Source organism: Penicillium lagena (genome assembly GCF_028827675.1).
Source record: "Penicillium lagena strain IBT 129212 chromosome Unknown utg000006l_segment0_segment0, whole genome shotgun sequence".
Classification (NCBI taxonomy): Eukaryota; Fungi; Ascomycota; class Eurotiomycetes; order Eurotiales; family Aspergillaceae; genus Penicillium; species Penicillium lagena.
The window spans coordinates 1,886,873-1,904,644 of record NW_026623227.1 but is presented as its reverse complement, the minus strand read 5'-3'; the positions used below and the strand labels follow the sequence as shown (position 1 = coordinate 1,904,644).

General features: G+C 51.2%; 8 protein-coding genes across 8 annotated transcripts; 5 read left to right on the top strand and 3 right to left on the bottom strand.

Moving 5' to 3' along the window:
• Nucleotides 1-435: 435 nt before the first annotated feature.
• N7510_008896 (cupin domain-containing protein) lies at nt 436-918 on the top strand (the record flags this gene model as incomplete). Its single annotated transcript, XM_056980821.1, has 1 exon — nt 436-918. The coding sequence occupies one exon, from the start codon at nt 436-438 to the stop codon at nt 916-918; it is 483 nt and encodes a 160-aa protein (XP_056831030.1).
• A 1,422-nt stretch (nt 919-2,340) lies between these two features.
• On the bottom strand, nt 2,341-4,195 carry N7510_008895 (uncharacterized protein; the record flags this gene model as incomplete). The annotated part of the gene is made up of 4 exons (XM_056980820.1): nt 2,341-3,017; nt 3,073-3,616; nt 3,671-3,869; nt 3,945-4,195. The coding sequence occupies 4 exons, from the start codon at nt 4,193-4,195 to the stop codon at nt 2,341-2,343; spliced, it is 1,671 nt and encodes a 556-aa protein (XP_056831029.1).
• Nucleotides 4,196-8,973: 4,778 nt separating this feature from the next.
• Nucleotides 8,974-10,425, bottom strand: N7510_008894 (amidohydrolase family protein; the record flags this gene model as incomplete). The annotated part of the gene is made up of 1 exon (XM_056980819.1): nt 8,974-10,425. One exon carries the CDS (start codon nt 10,423-10,425, stop codon nt 8,974-8,976), a length of 1,452 nt encoding a protein of 483 aa, XP_056831028.1.
• A 451-nt stretch (nt 10,426-10,876) lies between these two features.
• Nucleotides 10,877-11,164, bottom strand: N7510_008893 (uncharacterized protein; the record flags this gene model as incomplete). The annotated part of the gene is made up of 1 exon (XM_056980818.1): nt 10,877-11,164. The coding sequence occupies one exon, from the start codon at nt 11,162-11,164 to the stop codon at nt 10,877-10,879; it is 288 nt and encodes a 95-aa protein (XP_056831027.1).
• A 166-nt stretch (nt 11,165-11,330) lies between these two features.
• Nucleotides 11,331-12,917, top strand: N7510_008892 (uncharacterized protein; the record flags this gene model as incomplete). Its single annotated transcript, XM_056980817.1, has 4 exons — nt 11,331-11,418; nt 11,486-11,533; nt 11,616-11,971; nt 12,042-12,917. 4 exons carry the CDS (start codon nt 11,331-11,333, stop codon nt 12,915-12,917), a joined length of 1,368 nt encoding a protein of 455 aa, XP_056831026.1.
• A 489-nt stretch (nt 12,918-13,406) lies between these two features.
• On the top strand, nt 13,407-13,709 carry N7510_008891 (uncharacterized protein; the record flags this gene model as incomplete). Its single annotated transcript, XM_056980816.1, has 1 exon — nt 13,407-13,709. The coding sequence occupies one exon, from the start codon at nt 13,407-13,409 to the stop codon at nt 13,707-13,709; it is 303 nt and encodes a 100-aa protein (XP_056831025.1).
• Nucleotides 13,710-14,261: 552 nt separating this feature from the next.
• N7510_008890 (GNAT family N-acetyltransferase) lies at nt 14,262-14,989 on the top strand (the record flags this gene model as incomplete). The annotated part of the gene is made up of 2 exons (XM_056980815.1): nt 14,262-14,413; nt 14,500-14,989. The coding sequence occupies 2 exons, from the start codon at nt 14,262-14,264 to the stop codon at nt 14,987-14,989; spliced, it is 642 nt and encodes a 213-aa protein (XP_056831024.1).
• Nucleotides 14,990-15,249: 260 nt separating this feature from the next.
• On the top strand, nt 15,250-16,743 carry N7510_008889 (F-box domain protein; the record flags this gene model as incomplete). Its single annotated transcript, XM_056980814.1, has 1 exon — nt 15,250-16,743. One exon carries the CDS (start codon nt 15,250-15,252, stop codon nt 16,741-16,743), a length of 1,494 nt encoding a protein of 497 aa, XP_056831023.1.
• Between the last annotated feature and the right edge of the window lie 1,029 nt (nt 16,744-17,772).

Below are 17,772 nucleotides of genomic sequence, written 5' to 3'. Positions count from 1 at the left end.
ATCCAGCGAAGAGTGTAGTTCGTCGCACCAGTTTCGAGGTGCACTGTATATCAATATACTCTCACGGATTAGTTCACAACCCCACCTGTAACGCGCTCGACTAATCTTAAGTTTCGCCCTCAGCAATCCTTGTTAAAGTGTGTTGTCACGTTCTTGGCACACGCTTCAAGACATCAGTGATCCGATTGTCGAGTTCAATATGCAATTTAGACATCGTGGTGGTTGGTAAAGAAAGGTAGGGAGTAAAAACATTAGAAGACAATGACCATTAGGTGGAATATCCGTCAGATTGTGACGGGCCCTCACGAGCGTGAGCGGTGAGGGGTCGACTTGGGGGCGGTTACATATTCTACTGAATCCCCCTCTCCTTGCACTTCGTACGATCACGAATCCTTCTGACTCACACGCCGTACAAAATCGATCGAATAGCTTATTATGGCCAACAACCGGCTCCCAAATCCTAATCGATATATCACCGATAACGATGTAGATGGCAACTCCTTCTTTTCTACCGACTTTCCTGTATCCTTGGAAGTAGGCACGGAGCTTGGTGGCGGGCTCCAGAGGCTGGGCTACCAGACCGAGCGATCACCCGTCTCGCTCGGCAGCAAAAACGATCTCGACCACTACAAAACCGCCTTGCAGACCCCGGTCCCACTCGTCTCGCCAGGCGGCGGTGCTAACGTGTGGTATAACGACATTCCTCCCGGTGGCGAAGGCCCGATGCACCGCACCGTGAGCCTCGACATTATTATCCTGCTCATCGGCGAAGTCGAGCTCACCTTGTCTAACGACGAGGCCCGTACGATCAAGGCGGGCGATATGGTGATCCAACGATCCACGTTGCACCAGTGGCGTAACCCAAGCAAGACGCAATGGGCACGGATGGTAGGGATCATTTCGGAATGTCGGCCTTAAGCGACTGTGGACTACCACTCATGGCGTTTATTTGCATATTAAATATATGAGGGTTCGCGAGGGAACACCAACCGAGTGTTATTAGCGTCGCGATCGAACTAAAGGACAGTTGTATAGCACTTTGGGGCAAATACATCATCCAACGATCTACGACCATACTGTATTTGAATTAGCGTATTTCAGATTAAGATTCAGAAGTCAATGCATGAGAGTGAGGTGGTATCTCCGATTTCGAATATCGCTGTATCTAGAGAGCGTACACTCACAGAAATGGCATGGCGACGGATTACCCACAGTAAATTATACATTGATTCCTATACCTCTATCACTAGCATTTCAAAGGTGGAGAAGAGAAGGGAACAGAAAAAGCAAAGAAGAGAGACGAAGGACTAAATACAATAGTACACCAAACAATGTGTAAGATGCGCAAATAAGTTCTGAAGAGCCTGAAGCATCCGCATCAACAATCTTATAACTAGTCAGTAATGCATCAAAAGTTGGCGAATAAGAACATTGTTGTTTCTTCTTCGGGCTCCCAAATGAGAGACTCGCTTTTTATGGTGAAGTGTACCCTTCTGTTGCTGGCGTTGTTCAGTGGCAGGCATCTTGGTGAAGCATTCTCTCGACTCCCTGCGCTGCTAGCTATGTCCAGAGTCTCTACCTTGAATCATTCTAGGATACATGCAATACGTAGTAGGCTAGCTGGCTACGGCTACAACCAACAACAGTAATAATCGAAAACGGAGAAGATTCTATTAAGTATTACCTATCGCGGTGTAAGCCACACTTACGGGGCCACCTAGACAAGAAAAAAGCAACCACGCGCAAGACAGGCAGGCACAACGGGGTAGACAACATTAAAGAGGGCCAATTTGAGTTGAGCGGAACGACCTAAGAAGAGCAGAACCGAGCAGCAACTAAACCACACACCCTTCCTCCCTGCAGGGTATCGAACAGGAAAAGCAGCAAGAACAAGAACACAAAAAAGTAGTGGTATCAATCTAGTCAGGCGACACACGCACGTAACGCATAAACACGTCGCGCTCGAGTCACGGTTGCGAGACGCAGATCGTCAATAATAAAAGGAATGGAAGCAGTTGAGCAACAACTGCTGGCGACGAGACAATATAAGGACTGTTTTTTGGAGGGTTTGAGGTTTTGGATTGATGCAGGAAAAAAAAACGACAGCGGGTATCTTTGTGCCATTCTTCGCTCAGACTCCCAAGGGAGGACTGAGAAAAAGTGGCCGTGACGAGGCAAAGCAAACAAGCAACCAAAGCGAACGGGTAGATTCGTTTGTTTCCACACCATTGCGACTCAAGTCGAGGAACCGAGCCCATCTAGACTGCCGCGAGTTGGCGACTGGTAGGACAAGTCCCACCATCGTTCAAACTCGACGACACGTCTCCGCGGTGTTGTAATTCAAGCAGCAGCCTGGACCGGGGTTGAGGCAGGGATGGTGACGTTGTTGGTCTCCTCGGCGGTGGTCTCAACGGCCTTGGGGGTCTCCTCGGTGGTGGCGACGGGGGCCTCCTCGGTGACGGCAGGCTCGGCAGCGGCCTCGGTGGTCTCAGGGGCCTTGGCCTCGGTCTCGGCAGCAGCGGTCTCGCCCTTCTCGAGCTTCACGGCCTTGCTGGGCTTGCGGAAGATACCACCCAGCTTGGAGGACTTGCCCTTCTCCTTGGTCTCGCCATCGGTGGTAGCCTCGTTATCGGAGGTGTCAGCCTTCTTCTCCTTCTTGACACCCAGAGAGCCGAAGAACGAGGTGCGGCGCTTCTCCTTTGTAGCGGGAGAGACGGGAGTCTCCGCGGTCTCAGCGGGAGCGGCGGCATCCTTGGCGGCCTCGGCCTCGGCCGGAGCAATCACGCTCTCAGGCTCGATGGGAGCGACAGCAGCGCCCTCGACGGGGTTCTCGAGCTGGGGAGCAGTGCTGGAAACAGCATTCTCCTCAGCGGGGGCAGCGGCCTCCTTCTCGGACTTCTCGTGCGAGGGGCTGGTGACTTTCTGGAAGAAGTTGCCGAAGATGGAAGCGCGCTTGGCCTTCTTCTCCTCCTTCTTCTCCTCGTCCTTCTTCTCCTCCTTGGGAGCCTCAGTAGCAGCTGGGAAGAAAGGTCAGCATCTGTTTTACATAATCAAATCGCATCATGAACATACCCTCAGTGGCCTCGGTGGTCTCGGCAGCAGGAGCGACCTCGACGGCGGTCTCAGGGATGGGCTCAGCAGCAACCTCAGCCTCAACGGCCGGCTCGGCGGCGGCGGCGGCAGCCTCCTCAGCCTCGGGCTTGTCGTCCTTCTTCTCCTCCTTCTTCTCCTCAGTAGTCTCGTCCTTCTTGCCAAGCAGGGAGCCGAAGATGCTGCCGCGCTTGCGAGACTGCGAGCGGCTCTTGGCAGTGTCCTTCTTCTCCTCCTTCTTCTCTTCCTTCTTGTCCTCGGAAGCAGACTCCTCCTTGGCCTCAACGGGCTTCTTGACAGCGACGGCAGCCAGGCTAGGCTTGGTCAGCTTCTCGAGCTCAGCCTTGTAGCCCTCGCTGGAGGTGATGGTCTCCTTCTCGGCCTTAGCCTCGGTAGACTTGGTCTCGAGGGCAGCAACCCAGCTGTCACGCTCGGTGCCAGTGGCAGCCTGGAAGGTGTACTTCTGGCCGTTGACCTTGAAGTGGAACTCGTTCACGCCATCCTTGCTGATGTCGGTGACATCGGACTAAAAATTCTGTTAGATCGCAATCAACTGCACTCAGACCAATCCAAATCATACCAGGTTGAAGATGCCGGCGGGAGTGGCCTTGTCCTCCGCGCGCTTGGTGAAGAACAGCAGACCCTTGCCGGTCTGGCTGGCCCAGGCAGCGATGGGGTGGGCGGTCGCGGGCTTCTCGTTCTGGTTGAAGACCGACAGGTTCTTGCTCTCAACAGCGTCGTCGCTGAAGTAGAAGAAGCGCTTGGAGAAGCGGAGGCCCCTATTGGAAATCATCGCATTAGTTATTGACCTCAACGGCGCAATTTTCACAAAGAAAAAAAAAATCTTCACTTACTTGACCAGACCGGGGGCCTTGTAGCCGAGGGTGCCCTCGCTGGCGGGAGTAACTTCCTTGGCCTCCTCCTTGGCGGGCTCAGCAGTAGCCTCGGTGCTCTCAACCGCCGGGGTGGCGGTGGTCTCCTCAGCGGCCTCGACGGCGGTCTCCTTGGGAGCCTCGGCGGTAGTCTCCGCGGGGATCTCGACGGGAGTCTCAGCAACAACAGGAGCGACCACAGGGGTCTCCTCAACAGGCTTGGTGTCAGACATGGTGATATTAAAGGTGATTAGACCGTAAGACGGTGTATTAGGGTATCAAGAAAGCGGGTTTTGGGGGGTATCTTGGGGTATCTCAAAGGAAAGCAAAGAAAAAGGAGCTTCAAGCACTATGCAAGAGGAGCTCGGGGTATCACAACGAAGTTAGGAAAGGGGAAAGGGAGGGGGTATAATTTTTTTCTTTGCAGGTGGGATGGAGAGGGGGAGAGAAAGAAGAAAAGGGAAAAAGGAGAGCGGAAGGGAAAAGAAGGAAAGAAAAAGTCCAGCGCTTGTTGATGGCGCCCGAAGGGGTAAAGAGCTGCAGGGATACTTGGTGGGTCGGCTTAGCTAAGGCCCTTCAGGGGGGCTGTTCTGTTCATGTATACAGGTACCACACAGTCCAGACCTTGGAGTCTATTCTGTGACACCACTCTACGACTCACTACGACATTTCATATTCGGGGGACAACGATCAAACACTGTGTGGCGCCCTCTGCTATGGAATACTTTAACGATGGACAACTCCCCAACCCGTGACTGGCTTGGCCCGAACAATCCAATCCCAGCAGGATTCACCCGGTTCCTCCCACCATGCTCCTGTGATCGGCGATGCAGGTGAGATCGCCAGTAATTTGCGGCAGCTCGGATCCCCTTGCCGGTTTGACAGCAGCAAATTAAGGACAATTCTTGATAACTATTGCCTGTATCACTGGCGGTGACACTTGTCTCAGAGCGACGAGTGAGAACTCTATGCGGAGAAGAGAAGTCCGTCCTGTCCTGCAAAACTTCTGGCCCCCCTCGTCGCGGCAATAGTAGTCGATCCCTTGGGAGAAATAACAATAACCCTGCTCTCCTCAACACACCCCTGCTGAACCACCTCACCGACCCCATGACCATCACTATATCTGATATCATGATCAAGTGGCGTCCGTGTACAAACCCTGTGTGCTCGCCACCGACCAGCCGTGATTGTCGCAACCCCTCTTTCGCACTTTGCAACGATAGGCACGTAATGCTGCGATCTGGACGTATCACCGCCCATTTCCACGGTTGGATCCCCCGCCCACGACTGGAGACCGCCGTGATGTTCGTATCGATGACACAAAGTTTTGCCATTTTGACTTCAACGTACGTTTGCAACCCGGAATTCCAACTCTTTTCCGATTGTACCCATTTCAAGTCTCCCGACTCACGCGTGGGGCGGTTCAAAACACACTAGGATGACTCTAAATTCCCCCTAATTAAGCCCCTTTTTTCCTTGGGTCTAGGCGGCTCCTTGTCTAGAACTGAAAAACACGATGGCCGCGACCCACTTGCAAGAAACTAGACTGCGGTCCCGTGTCGGAGAGTTACGAGTGGCTAGCCCTAACTACTCTGCGCTGCGCTACTACTGTGCCAGGGTTGTAGCTCCCTAGTCCGGGTACCACGGTCGATAGCCGTTCGGCACCGTTCCCATGGTTCCAGCTAGAGCTCAGCTCTACATCGTCAGCGGTAGTCTATCAGAACAAGCCCCGAAAAATCCAGCAGCGATAGAAGAAATAACAAATAATGCGACCTTCGGAACATTTCCAGTAATGATAGGCCAACCGGCCGATCCACTCGCGGCCGGCAACCAATTGCACCCTATCACAACCCCCTTTCCCGGACTCCCTTTTTCACCCGTTGGGGGGCCAGCCTCGTGACTTGGGACGAATGGGCCAATGCCCGCGTCGATCGACCCTGGATGATCTTTGCTCGGCTCGATGGCGTGACTTAGTGACTTGGTTAGCGCTGCAATTGCCATGCGGCCGGAACGGCCACGAGTAGTGTATGGACAAGGAAGGAGGCGATCCTTGTCAATCATGGCAGGCAGGTATTGCATATCGTCACTGGGGGGGTAGGTGTCCACCGAGTACAGTAGTAGTTAGTGTATCGTGACAGCGCAGGGGAAATCATCATGTCCTCCGATGGACCCCTGTCTGTACCTACATCATCCTTTCCTTGTCTATGTCTCCCGAAGGGGGCTCCATCGTTCTAGCGCCCACTAGCCTACCCATCTAGACCTCCGTTAACCATGGCACGCTTTGATGAGGATGGGGCCCTCTGCCGCACCGTAGCGCTAGTTATCCTACACTTGTCTCTTCGAGGCAAACGGCCGGCGGCCCTCTGCCGACTCATTCCTTGTGCAACGGTCGAAATGCAACGAAAAAATAAAAAGCAAAAAAGGGGAGGCTCCACACAAGCTCGCGCCGGGCCTGTTTGGTGGCTGATCAGGAGAGCCAATCGAAGGCGCACACCACCATCGAAGCGCATGGAACTGTCTGGCTAGCAAATAACTAGTTCAGACTTTTTTATCTGGTCTCAAAAGTCAACATTCCATCCCTGGTCAGCTGACTCATATCGGCGCACATGACCCAACCAGGTCTCGCTTACGCTAGCGCCCCCTTGCCCCCTTATAAAAGGGCTTCCCGCCCACCGTCGTTTCCTCTTCTTTTTCTTTTCTTCTTCATACTTACCTTGTTTGGGTGGCTGCGATCATGAAGGCGGTCCACCACAGATTGGTCCCTGCATTGCACAGCGCGGCGGAACAGTTTGTTCAACGGCCTTCGGGTCATTGACAGGCGTATTCTTTGGCACTCTCATCCACTCTGTGGACCTTTCTTTTCATCAATGTTTGGGCCAGTGGCTCGATGTTGGAGAAGAGATGATCATATAGTTGACTGTAGTGTGTGCCCTATTGGTAGATTTAAGAGCTTCGTTCGGACAGCAGTGTACGCGTCAGGTTGCTGGGTTTGGTGTAGAGCTATCAGCTTGCTTTGGAGCTGCGTGCCGTCGCCCCTTGTTGATGATGGTATCCCCAAGTGTCCACCGGTCGGCCCATCGGTAATACGACCACTGCCTCCAGTCCAACAGATTCGATTCAATTGATAAACAGCAATATCTACTCTCCATTACTACTGACAATCAGCGTGACAAGCAGACCTCCCTATTTGGGCATGACGTGACTCAAAAGACCGGTCGCCACACACCTGTGGCGACGACCCCAACTCAACAACCTCCCTATAATTGTCCTCCCCAGTCTAATGAAATTTCAGTCTAATGATAACTTTTCTTCCACCCACCAACTTTTGATTCTATTTACAACACCATCCCCTGTCTGTCTATAGTATAAAGTTGCTGGCCGTCATCTCCATTGACCCATTCAAGCTCTCCGCTCTTCTCTGATTTTCCTGGTCCCCTAATTTGCGCCGAAGTGTGTTGGAATTAGTGTTAGATATTCGAAGTCTTCTGGCGTTCGTTGGTCTATTATCTGGCCTCTGATTGTTATGTGTGCGGATTTCCCACCGGTTCTCCTCACTGAAAAAAGGCAGCGCAAGAGATATACCTACCTACCTACTATTCGGCCTTTACGATAGATTGCTAGACACAACATCACAACAAAATCATGTAAATCTCAATTTGAAGGGTTCCCTATGGAAGTTCATTGCCGTGTTCCCATGTGGTTCTCCGATCACATTAGATAGAGAGAAAAGTTTCGACTATAGCCTGTCTCTTTTCACTCATCAAACTGGCAGGTAATGCCATGATCACGCGGGCCACAGTCACTGTCATCTCCTTCAAGAGACCTGTGTTGTCCATGGTAAACCATCCATGCCCCATCAAGGTTAGAAGACTTTGGGTTACATCCATTGCCATTAGCAACCACAAGAGGGTAGTCAAGACTGGTTTCTCCTTCATCAAAGGTATCTGGCTTTGAGCCAGAACAATACATGACAAGCGGCTTGACCTCAGACCAGTGGCTGCCTGAAGGCTTGCAAATACGGATCTTTTATTCAAAATTTTCAGTCAGGTATATCTCTCGGCGTGAGGCTTAGAAGCAGATAAGAAATACACACCCATGGATCTCCGCCAATGGCCGAGTCTCGAGTTGACGTATAGTGGACAACAAATTTTCCTGCGGTGGGAGAATAGACGTGATCATCGCCGCAGCTAAAAAGAGCAGAGACGAGCTGAGGTCCGACAAAGAGACAAAGGCTAGAAATAGAGAACTTCATTTTGTATACTCTGAGTTGATGTTGTTTAGGAAGGCTTGTGGAATTGCTTTTGGACTTTATGATGAAGAGAAGAAAGGGAATCTTCTTGTTATTTATAATAATGCCCATGCGTTCATTCTCATACCCATATTGTACCGCTTCGACCTCAGCTGGGGGATCCTCACAAATCTGACGAAAAAGGAGATGTGTATTAGGCAAGACTACTAGTTACCTCACTGATGCCCTATCAGGAGTCGCAATGAGATTGCTGGCATAGCCGCGTTGCCGGCAGCTGCAGCTGGGGCCAAAAACGCATTTCTGCTTTGAGAAAAAGCCTGCGCTCACGTTATCAAATAATTCAGCTATCCCCCATACAATGTAAATCGATTGGTTGGAGCTTACGTGGTATTCTAGCGAGATGATATCCAGAGTAACCTCAGGATTCTCAGCTGCAGGGCCACTGTTGTGGGCCACAGTCTTGTGGGGATCGGTGGAACCCCGTGTTCCTGTCAACCAAACGACCGCTCCCTGTGACGTTGGTCCTTGATATCCGCTCCTGTCGACGGGGCCATTAGGGGTGAAGGCTAGCCAGAGGCTGAGGGAGCTAGTCGTGCCTTAGCCCGATGTAGATAATTCCTGCGATCTAGATATAGAACTGCGGCTTCGAATGGACTGTATGGAGGTAGATCTTATTTTTCAGCTCGTACTCAACAATGCTACAGTCTAAATTTCAATATAGATATGAGGCTAATTTCTGGCCAGAGATATCCTCGTATAGTCTTACTGAAGAGCCATATATGCCAGCAGCCCTGCAGGTAACAAAGTTGCCGCAACTCTCATCGCGCCAGCAGTTGAAGTTGAAGTTGACTTGGTGGAGCCAGCACTCGTGGTCCCACTGGCCTGCGCCTCTCTCGCCTGCGCCTCTTTCGCTGCGTATTTGGCACACATGCCTTTGGTTACGGTGGCATTGAACTCCATGCCTTCAACCCAGACCTTGACGATGTTTCTTGTTGCGGAAATATCCTTCGTTGGGTCACCATCAACGAGAAGCAAGTCCGCACGCATTCCTTCTTTAATAACACCTCGGTCATTCAGCCCGAAGTACTGAGCCGGCATAATTGTTGCCGCATTAAGAGCCTCGACGGGGCTAAGTCCAACCTCGACGAGATTTTCCATTTCATCATGGAGGCTAGTTCCGAACTTGACCATCGCCGGCAAGTTCACCCCCGAGTTTGAATCCGTGCCCGCGATGATCGGGATCCCCGCCTTGTGCAAGATCCTTACTGTGTCAGCCGCCGGCGCGTAGGAACCCGTTTTATTCTGTTGTGGTATGGCGCGCATCATTGTTAGCGTTGGGCATACCACCTTGGTAGAGTTTCTGATCTTGAACAAGGCGAGAAGCTTGTCATCAATAGGCATGTCGAGTGTTGAGTGGTGGATTTGATCGACACCGGCTTTAAGTCCCTGTTCATATGACTCGTAGCTTGAGGTGTGTAACACGACCTGTTTCCCTTGCTTGTGTGACGCCATCACCAACGCGGCCTGTTCGGCTTGGCTCAATCCAGGCACTGGCGGGCTCCCACGGAGTGGTGCGCTCCCGATGAGCTTGATAAAATCTGCACCACCTTTGATCTGTCCAGCGACCCAAGATTCAGCCACTGATGTGTTGCCGATGAGGAGATCATCGTAATTGGGACTGATCAGGGCGGCATGTTCACTGCCGCTCACCGTGGCAAAGAATGATGCCGAAACAAGATATGTCAGTCCTTTGTAGTTGGTTAAGGACTGGCAGATTTTAGGAGAAAGACAGAAAGCATTGACCGAAGTGGTGATGCCGAATTGTGTCATGTTGCCCAAGTCATAACAGTCGGCCGGATGGGCGTGGGCATCCATCAGGCCAGGAAGTAGCGTCTTTCCCTGACCATCGTAGCTCTGGGTGGTGTTGCAAGCCTCGCCAGAACAAGGACCACCGATTTTGCCATCTTCGATGATGACTGTGGCAGGAGGTAGGAGCGAGGAGCCGTCGAAGACGCGAACGTTGTTGATGGCTATACGTCCAGGAGAGGCCTGGTGATGGCTGAGAGCACGTGCAGCAATATTATTAGCGACTTTCGCATCCCAGTCAATTTTTGAGATATCGTAACCAGGCTCATGGAATGGGCATGAGCGGGTTGTGAGAAAAAGAGAAGATAATACAGTGACGTAAAGAGCAAAGCCCCTTATGAACGCCATGATGATGACTGTGACCCGTGTGCTTATATAGTGATGGAAACAGGGGTGATATGCTTATGGGGTCAAGCACGGCCACTGCTTTTCGACGGGAGAATCGATTTTGAAACGGGAAGTTGCGAGGATTGGATCGCATATTTATATTGGCGACCACGTCAACAATCAACTGCCGCAGGCCTAGGACGAAATGTGACATCATCTAAAACAGCTTCATCAAAGGCTGGCTGCCCAATTCAAATCGCAGTAATTGCCTGTATTCGGAATAAGGCCCGGCCAGCTCCAGTCACCATCTCGCCCAGTGACACGCTGACCACGACAGCCCTGTGAGGCCGGAGTCCAATACGTATCAAGGACCGCGGCTCCATCCTTCAACTTTACGCATGTGCATGGAGAAACTAGCTCGTATAGTATGTCTCAGCCGAATCAGTCGCGCGTTGCAACCGCGGGTTTTATCCTAAAGCGGAAAGGCGTGGTGGTCAGTAGATGACCAGGCTGATGTATGTACATACTCCCTAGACCGTATTGGCTCCTGGTCTGTCTCTGTGCCGCACAAGGCTGCGTTCGCCGCCAAGACATAGGCCCACGGGTAGTAAATGGCGAAAGGCCCTGGGTATGAACTGCTGCCACGCTGAACATTGATCACGTGATCGCAGGCTTTTTCCCAAAGAGGAAAGGCGTTTATGACCCCAGCTGCAGCTGCCGGCAACGCGGCTATGCTAGCAATCTCATTGCGACCCCTCATAGGACATCAGTGAGGTAACTAGTAGCCTCGCTTTCTCAACCAGTTGCCCCTATAAGTGCCCATTGTACATACTGGTGCCGCACGGGCCCCAACGAGAATAAGTACCTGACCATTAACCTCGTGCTCACCCTTTCTCAAGATAGAACACTCCTGTGCACCGCACTACATGGAATCGACCCAGAAGATCGGATCCCGCGATGCGCGGTTGAAGAGCAGGGGTTGTCTTTCGTGTATTCGGATGAAAGTCAAGGCTAGTGAATTTGGGCCGCCGTGCTGGCGACGTGCCAAAAGCCATGAGACGTACTAACACGTTTTACCTAGTGCGACGAAACGAAGCCACACTGCCAGAGATGCCAGAATTCCCGCAGAGTATGCCCAGGGTATCGGGACCAGAACGCTTTCATCTTTCGGGTCGAGACTGGTCTGCCATCTGGCAGATCCTCTAACACAGTCACCGTGTATACGAGCCCTGTTCCCGTCTCAATGCCCACTGATTGGATTCAATGTGCGGTCTCCTACTATTTTCATAACTACGTATTGACGCGAACCAACGGCTTTCCCGGATACTACGACTTTCTTCCGCGGTTTTATGAATCGAATGTCGAAGCAGGATACTTTCGGAACTCAGTCGAAGCAGTAGCACTAGCAAGCTTCGCCCAAGTCAAGAAAATGAGTCCTACCTATTTCCGCAAATCCCGTCAATCTTATGGACTAGCCCTTACGCAACTCGGATTTGTGTTAAACAATGCTACTGAGGCATATTCCCCGGCCTCTCTGGCAGCGGTGGCCTTGCTGTGGATGTACGATGTATGCAGCCTTGCTAGTATTTTCTTTGGGATCTAAGTTGCTTTGGCTAATAGCAATATCTGCTACGTAGGTCATTATGGGTGAAGACAAGCTAGAGTCCAGAAGCCCGCACCGCCAAGGCCTACTAGAAATCCTGCGAACACGTCTCTCTTTGAATGCTTATGGTGAGAAATGGATCAACCGTCCCATCCTGGCGACAATACACATGCAGAACATTGACAAATCAACGTCCTCTGCCGGCGCGACGCTAGCTGTGGTTCCATCGCCACCCTTTCACCGAGGAGTCTCTCTCTTAGAAGAGTTGCTTCCGCGGGTGGCTAAGGTCAGCACAGCGAACGCCACACTGATACAAAGAACTCCTAATCAAGCGGAAGCTAGGGTGGGTCTTGGACACCTGCAGCATCTTTTTGAAGATTTGGAAACTTGGGAGAGATCCCTACCCGAAGAATGGTTATACAAGATATACCCTAATCCGATATCAACCGACAGAAGCCCATTCCCCTCAGAAGTTGTGGTCTTCCCTACTCTGTCCATAGGTGGAATGTGGACGGCCAAGTGGCTCGCACAGTTGTCCGTTCTTCGTAACATGGTACTGCTTGCGCCTATTGCACTCAAGATTGGCGTTCCATGCCCGCCACTGGCTGAGTTCCGGAAGCAGATAAAATCTATAGCCGCACTTCTTTGCTCTAGCATTCCCTATCTGCTTGGACATATCGCTGAAGATGGGAAGGCGAAAGGTACTGGGAATACACCGGCAATTGGGGCCTTCTTCGCAATACGGTCGCTGTTTGTTACGGCTCAGCTGCCCGGGCTGCCTGACGAACAGATGAACTGGATATTGGATCGACTGGGGGAAATTGGTCGGGAAAAGGGGATACGCCGGGCACTTATTCTCCGAGAGTCAATTTCAGGACGCAGACTAGCCAATCTTAGGCAAGCTCCCTGAGGACATTCTATTGTCATTATAAGATCAAGAGCGAATGCAAATGTCTCTCTTAGTTGCGATCGTGGTAGAAGTTATACGAGATGTGCAACCATGAACGCGTCGTACGAGTCGCTGGTAATCAACCCTTAATTTCCGCGCGATCACTGCGATTTTATTCTTTCTACAATCATGGCAGGCTTTTAAGGCCTCCTGAATGAGATCCTCGCTTTCATCGGGTTTTTTGTGCGCTGTGGTGGTGTGTAATAGTAGGAAAAAATTGGTAGGTGATAGAAAAATTATCATTAGACTGAAATTCCGTAAGACTGGGGAAGACCCACAACCGCGCAGCGTGAGGGGTCCGACCTGAGGGGGCGATTATAACCTGATTTTGAAAATTGCAGTACCAGTCCACGACACATACACACACTGCTACATTACCATTAATCTACAACTTATCCCAGCAACATCAATCACCCATCTTCCTTTACAATCCCTCTCCACCATTTCGAAATGCCCATCCCAATAGCCTCCTCCCTCGACAAAGAGACTCAAGCCAACCCTACAACGCGCCCAACCGGCTCAGCAGACTACGCCTCTCGCGACGCGCTCTCCGCCAGCGGAAACGACAACAGCAGCGGTCGCCAGTTCGGGACTAGGACGGGCGGCACCGTCAGCGCGCCGGGGTCCGATTCATCGCAGAATGCGGAGAGCGAGCGCGCCATGAGCAAGGAGGAGGCTGATCGGCTCTATGAGGAGAGGATGGAGGATGAGTATGCTAAGAGGGAGGGGGTGCGTGAGGTGATTGGATGGTGAGTGCCGTCGAGGGTGGATAAACTGTTGTCGGTGTGTATGTACTCTTTTCAATGGTGATGCTGGAAGGGTAACCGGTTTACGCAATGGTTACGACTTTGGTGTGTGATATGATATAATACAGATTGAGGTTCTAGGTAAAATACTGTGGTAGAATGGATTGCTCTTATGGCAGGATAAATGCTGGGCCCTTGGTTGCAAGATGCATTCGCATAGGCCTGGGGCTGATTCCCACTGCGAGCGAGAACATAGATCTAGAGACTGTGTCCTCTAACCATCTCAACAAATCTATTCGTGGACACTATATCACTCGGTTTAGGCACCTCTTGCTTCCCTCTCCGCCGCCGCCTTGCTAGTCAAGGCTCCCGTGAACTTAACGATGGGTCCGCCGGCCGATGAGTCAACGGGGGTGAGACTGAGGTGATCCCTTTACAACTGTCTTGCATACCACCAAATACAATAAATTTGACCATTTCCCGGACTCATAGCTGTCTAAGCCCCCATCCTTGTCTTCAGAGAATGAATACCCACCCCTCCCTTTCACCACCCGTTCCAATGAGCTTCTATCCCGCTCAGCCTGTGAGGGTGGTGATCCCCGCCGATATCACCCCAATCCGCACAGAACGCCTGATTCTGCGACTCTCGCAGAAAAGCGACGCGCTTGCGCTATTTGGATATCGATGCCGTCAGGAGGTGGCTAATTTTCTGTAAGCACGGAGGTTTCCATGGCTTTTGCAACCTTAACCCCCGACCGATCATAATGATCTATATCTAAACACTTGCTAATATCAAGCAACATCGACTACAGATGGCCCAAAGTCCCTCACAAAGAAATTAAAGAAACCGAAGATTACCTCGCCGGCAAAGCCTTCAGAGACCCAGAGGCCTCGGGCGCCACGGGTCGACGGTTCCACTTCGTGTGCATTCGAGCCGATGACCCCGAGCAGAAAGTCATCGGTACGGTGGGCATCAATTCTCTGCTCCCGAGCCCGTCGGTGGGAGTCGGGATCAATCCGGATTTCTGGGGAATGGGATATGCCAGTGAGGCTGTGGGGGGTCTTGTGGAAGCGTGGTCGAATCTTGAGAGAATGGTACCTCCAGGCACTACTACTACAGGTGCTGGCGCTGTGGGGGAGAAGCTATTCGCTGCTTGTATGAAGGAGAATGTGGGGAGTATGAAGGTGTTGCTGAAGAATGGGTTTCGTGTTTACGATGAGGTTGAGGCGGAGGGGGATACGGTGGCACTTTTCGATATGGACATGCCGCGACAATCGAATATATAGCCTTTTTTTTTAGGGTTATGGGAAATTGAAACATGTCAAGTTCCATCTAACTCGTATGGGCCTGGGGAGAAGTTAGGTGGTAGTTGATGGTTGGCCAGCTAGCGGCTTGGCTTTGTGCTCATCTTCAATATATATCTCCCTAACAACCCCCCACCCTGACGTGTTAACAGCACTCAAAACTCAAACGAAAACGAACCCACTCCACTCACCTACCAGATTGACATCTCTCCCGTTTCGGGAGACTCTACTGTCTACACACCATGGCTCGGAGTTCACCATTGACCCCGAGCACTCTACCTCCGGAGTGCGTGGAGGAGATCTTGAAATATCTCGACCTCGCCACCCTCAAAGCCTTACGTCTGAGTAGCCGAAAACTCTGTGCGAGATGCACCGGCCCCCGATTCAAGACATTTATCAGCCATCAAACGGTTGAACTATCCAAATCTGGTCTTCAATCATTTCGACAGCTGGCCGTGCACCCTGAACTAGGACCCGCTGCCAAGAATCTGGAAATTATGGCCACAGTCTACGATCAGACCCGACAGCGGAAAGTTATAGATAGATGGGGGCACAGTTTACCCGATGGCAGTCCAACCCCCTCAGGTCGCAGCAAAGAAGTGCTCGCTGAAGCCGAAAGCAACTTGGCTTGGCTGGACACTCAGCAACAACGCCAAGATGAATTGTCATATGACGAAATAGTCAAGTCTCTGGCCATTAGCCTCAGACATATCGGCCAGCTTGACCGTATCGGCCTTGACGCTGTCCTGGTCCAGGGCCGTGACGAGACAAGGACCACCGCCAATTCCCAGGCTAAATGGTACCCGGTCTGGATGCGGGCTGCGCGCATCTACTGCATCACCATAGAAGCTATTGCCCAGAGCGGCATAGCACCGAAGACTCTAACCGTATACCAAAAGACACCGCGCTGCAGTGTCCCACTATATGACATTGCTACCAACCGCGCAATGCGTGATCTGCCGGGTCTCAAGGATGCAGGCAAATCCATCGAGGATCTTGCCCTCAGCCTCTCGACCAAGGTCCCAACCGGAGCAACGGAGCATCCGCCTCGCATCCCCGTGGCATGTCATGAGGTTTCATCAGCCGTGGCGTCCATCGCAGGACTCGGCGAAGACCAAGTCCTTGAAGTGGAGGATTTTGGCGGACTTGCGCGGTTTCTGAGCGTCACGCCGAATCTCAAAGCACTCGAGATCCACCTATACAACACGCTCTTTAATCCCGTCATTATCTACCAATGGATGTTCAAATCCATCGCAACAGAAACCCGACTCCCCCTACTTCAAAAATGCAGTCTACGAGGCATCGCCGCCAGCGGAGACTCCCTACTCCAATTCCTGTCAAATCACCCGCAAATCACCGACCTTACCCTGAACCAAATATCCCTCACATCCGAAGAGACATGGCAACCCATCTTCGAACACCTCGTCAGCCGCAATACCCCACCGCTCAAACGCCTCCACCTCTCGACCCTGAAATCCTCACACCAAATGATCAACCTGCATCCCACGTGGGAAGAACACTCCAAGGAACTCGAGGAAAACTCCCAGTCGCAGATTTACTTCGTCCATACCAAAGAATTTCGTGCTGACGAGATCCAGCGCGGGCTGGAGTTTCGACCCATGCCTGCTGACTGGATGCAGGGGTCCAGAGGGTCGTATTCGTGGATGCAGTCTTTGTATAGGGAGTATGGTCCGCCGTGGGAGAGTGACTGGACGGGCGGAGGGAATGAGGATTGATCTGTTTCACTTATTTTCTTCGCTCTCTGTCATACATATAGATATACAATAATGAGTAGTTGGATTTGATAGTTGTCATATACCAGACCTGACCTACGACAGGATTCGCCGATGAGACGCCGAAATATTGCCAGATTAATATGTGAGAATAAAATAATAATAACTAGAAAGTAATACCATAGCTGAGGTTCCTCACATCGATTTCAAGCTGAAAAAAAAAAAGCCGAACAGTACTTACCCATCTCCGATTCGAACTGCCGCCACCTTCGCCTCTCCCCTTTACAAAAACAGCGACGATGACACCCTACCTCAAATATCATCGTGTAAAGAAAAAAAACTGGTAGCTTCTCTTTGATTGAGCGTGTCATCCTTAGTGCAGGGGCCATGCTAATCTTCTCTGTATATTTTCATTTGACCAAATGTCCCGAAGGACACTGGAGTATCCTTAAACTGATTTATATCCCCCTCCCGCTGGCAGAATTTGACCGCTCTCGGTGAGCTGGCTTAGTCATGCTTGTGCTCCGGGCCCGGTGATCGAGGTCAATCATGGCTCTATGGTGGAGGGGATTTCTTGTCATTGAAAAAATTTTTTTGGAAAAATAACAGCAAGAGGGAGGAATGGAGAGAATTAATGATTGATTGAGTGGAAACCAGAGGAAGGAAGAAGAGAAGTGTGGCCGCACGGCGGGGTATTCATTATTACTTGACCCGCCCAGGGCAGAACGAACTTTGCCCTAATGCCTGTTTTGGCTGGCCTACTTAGTAGTACTACTCAGGGAGGGGATAAGCCCAATTCTTTCCTCTCCAATAATTGAATGGATTCCGCTTGGTAGACATGGATTGAATGTAAACTCAAATGCGGATCGCGGTACAATTTGTATATTTTTTGCATATGCAAAGCAGGCAAATCGCTTTTTTTTCTTTCGAAAAGGTACATATTGTTCTACTTTTTGTCCATTGTAGATAATCAATTTGGGACTGTGCAGTCCATACTTTTTCACTATTGGAAATTATTCTAAACCGTCACTA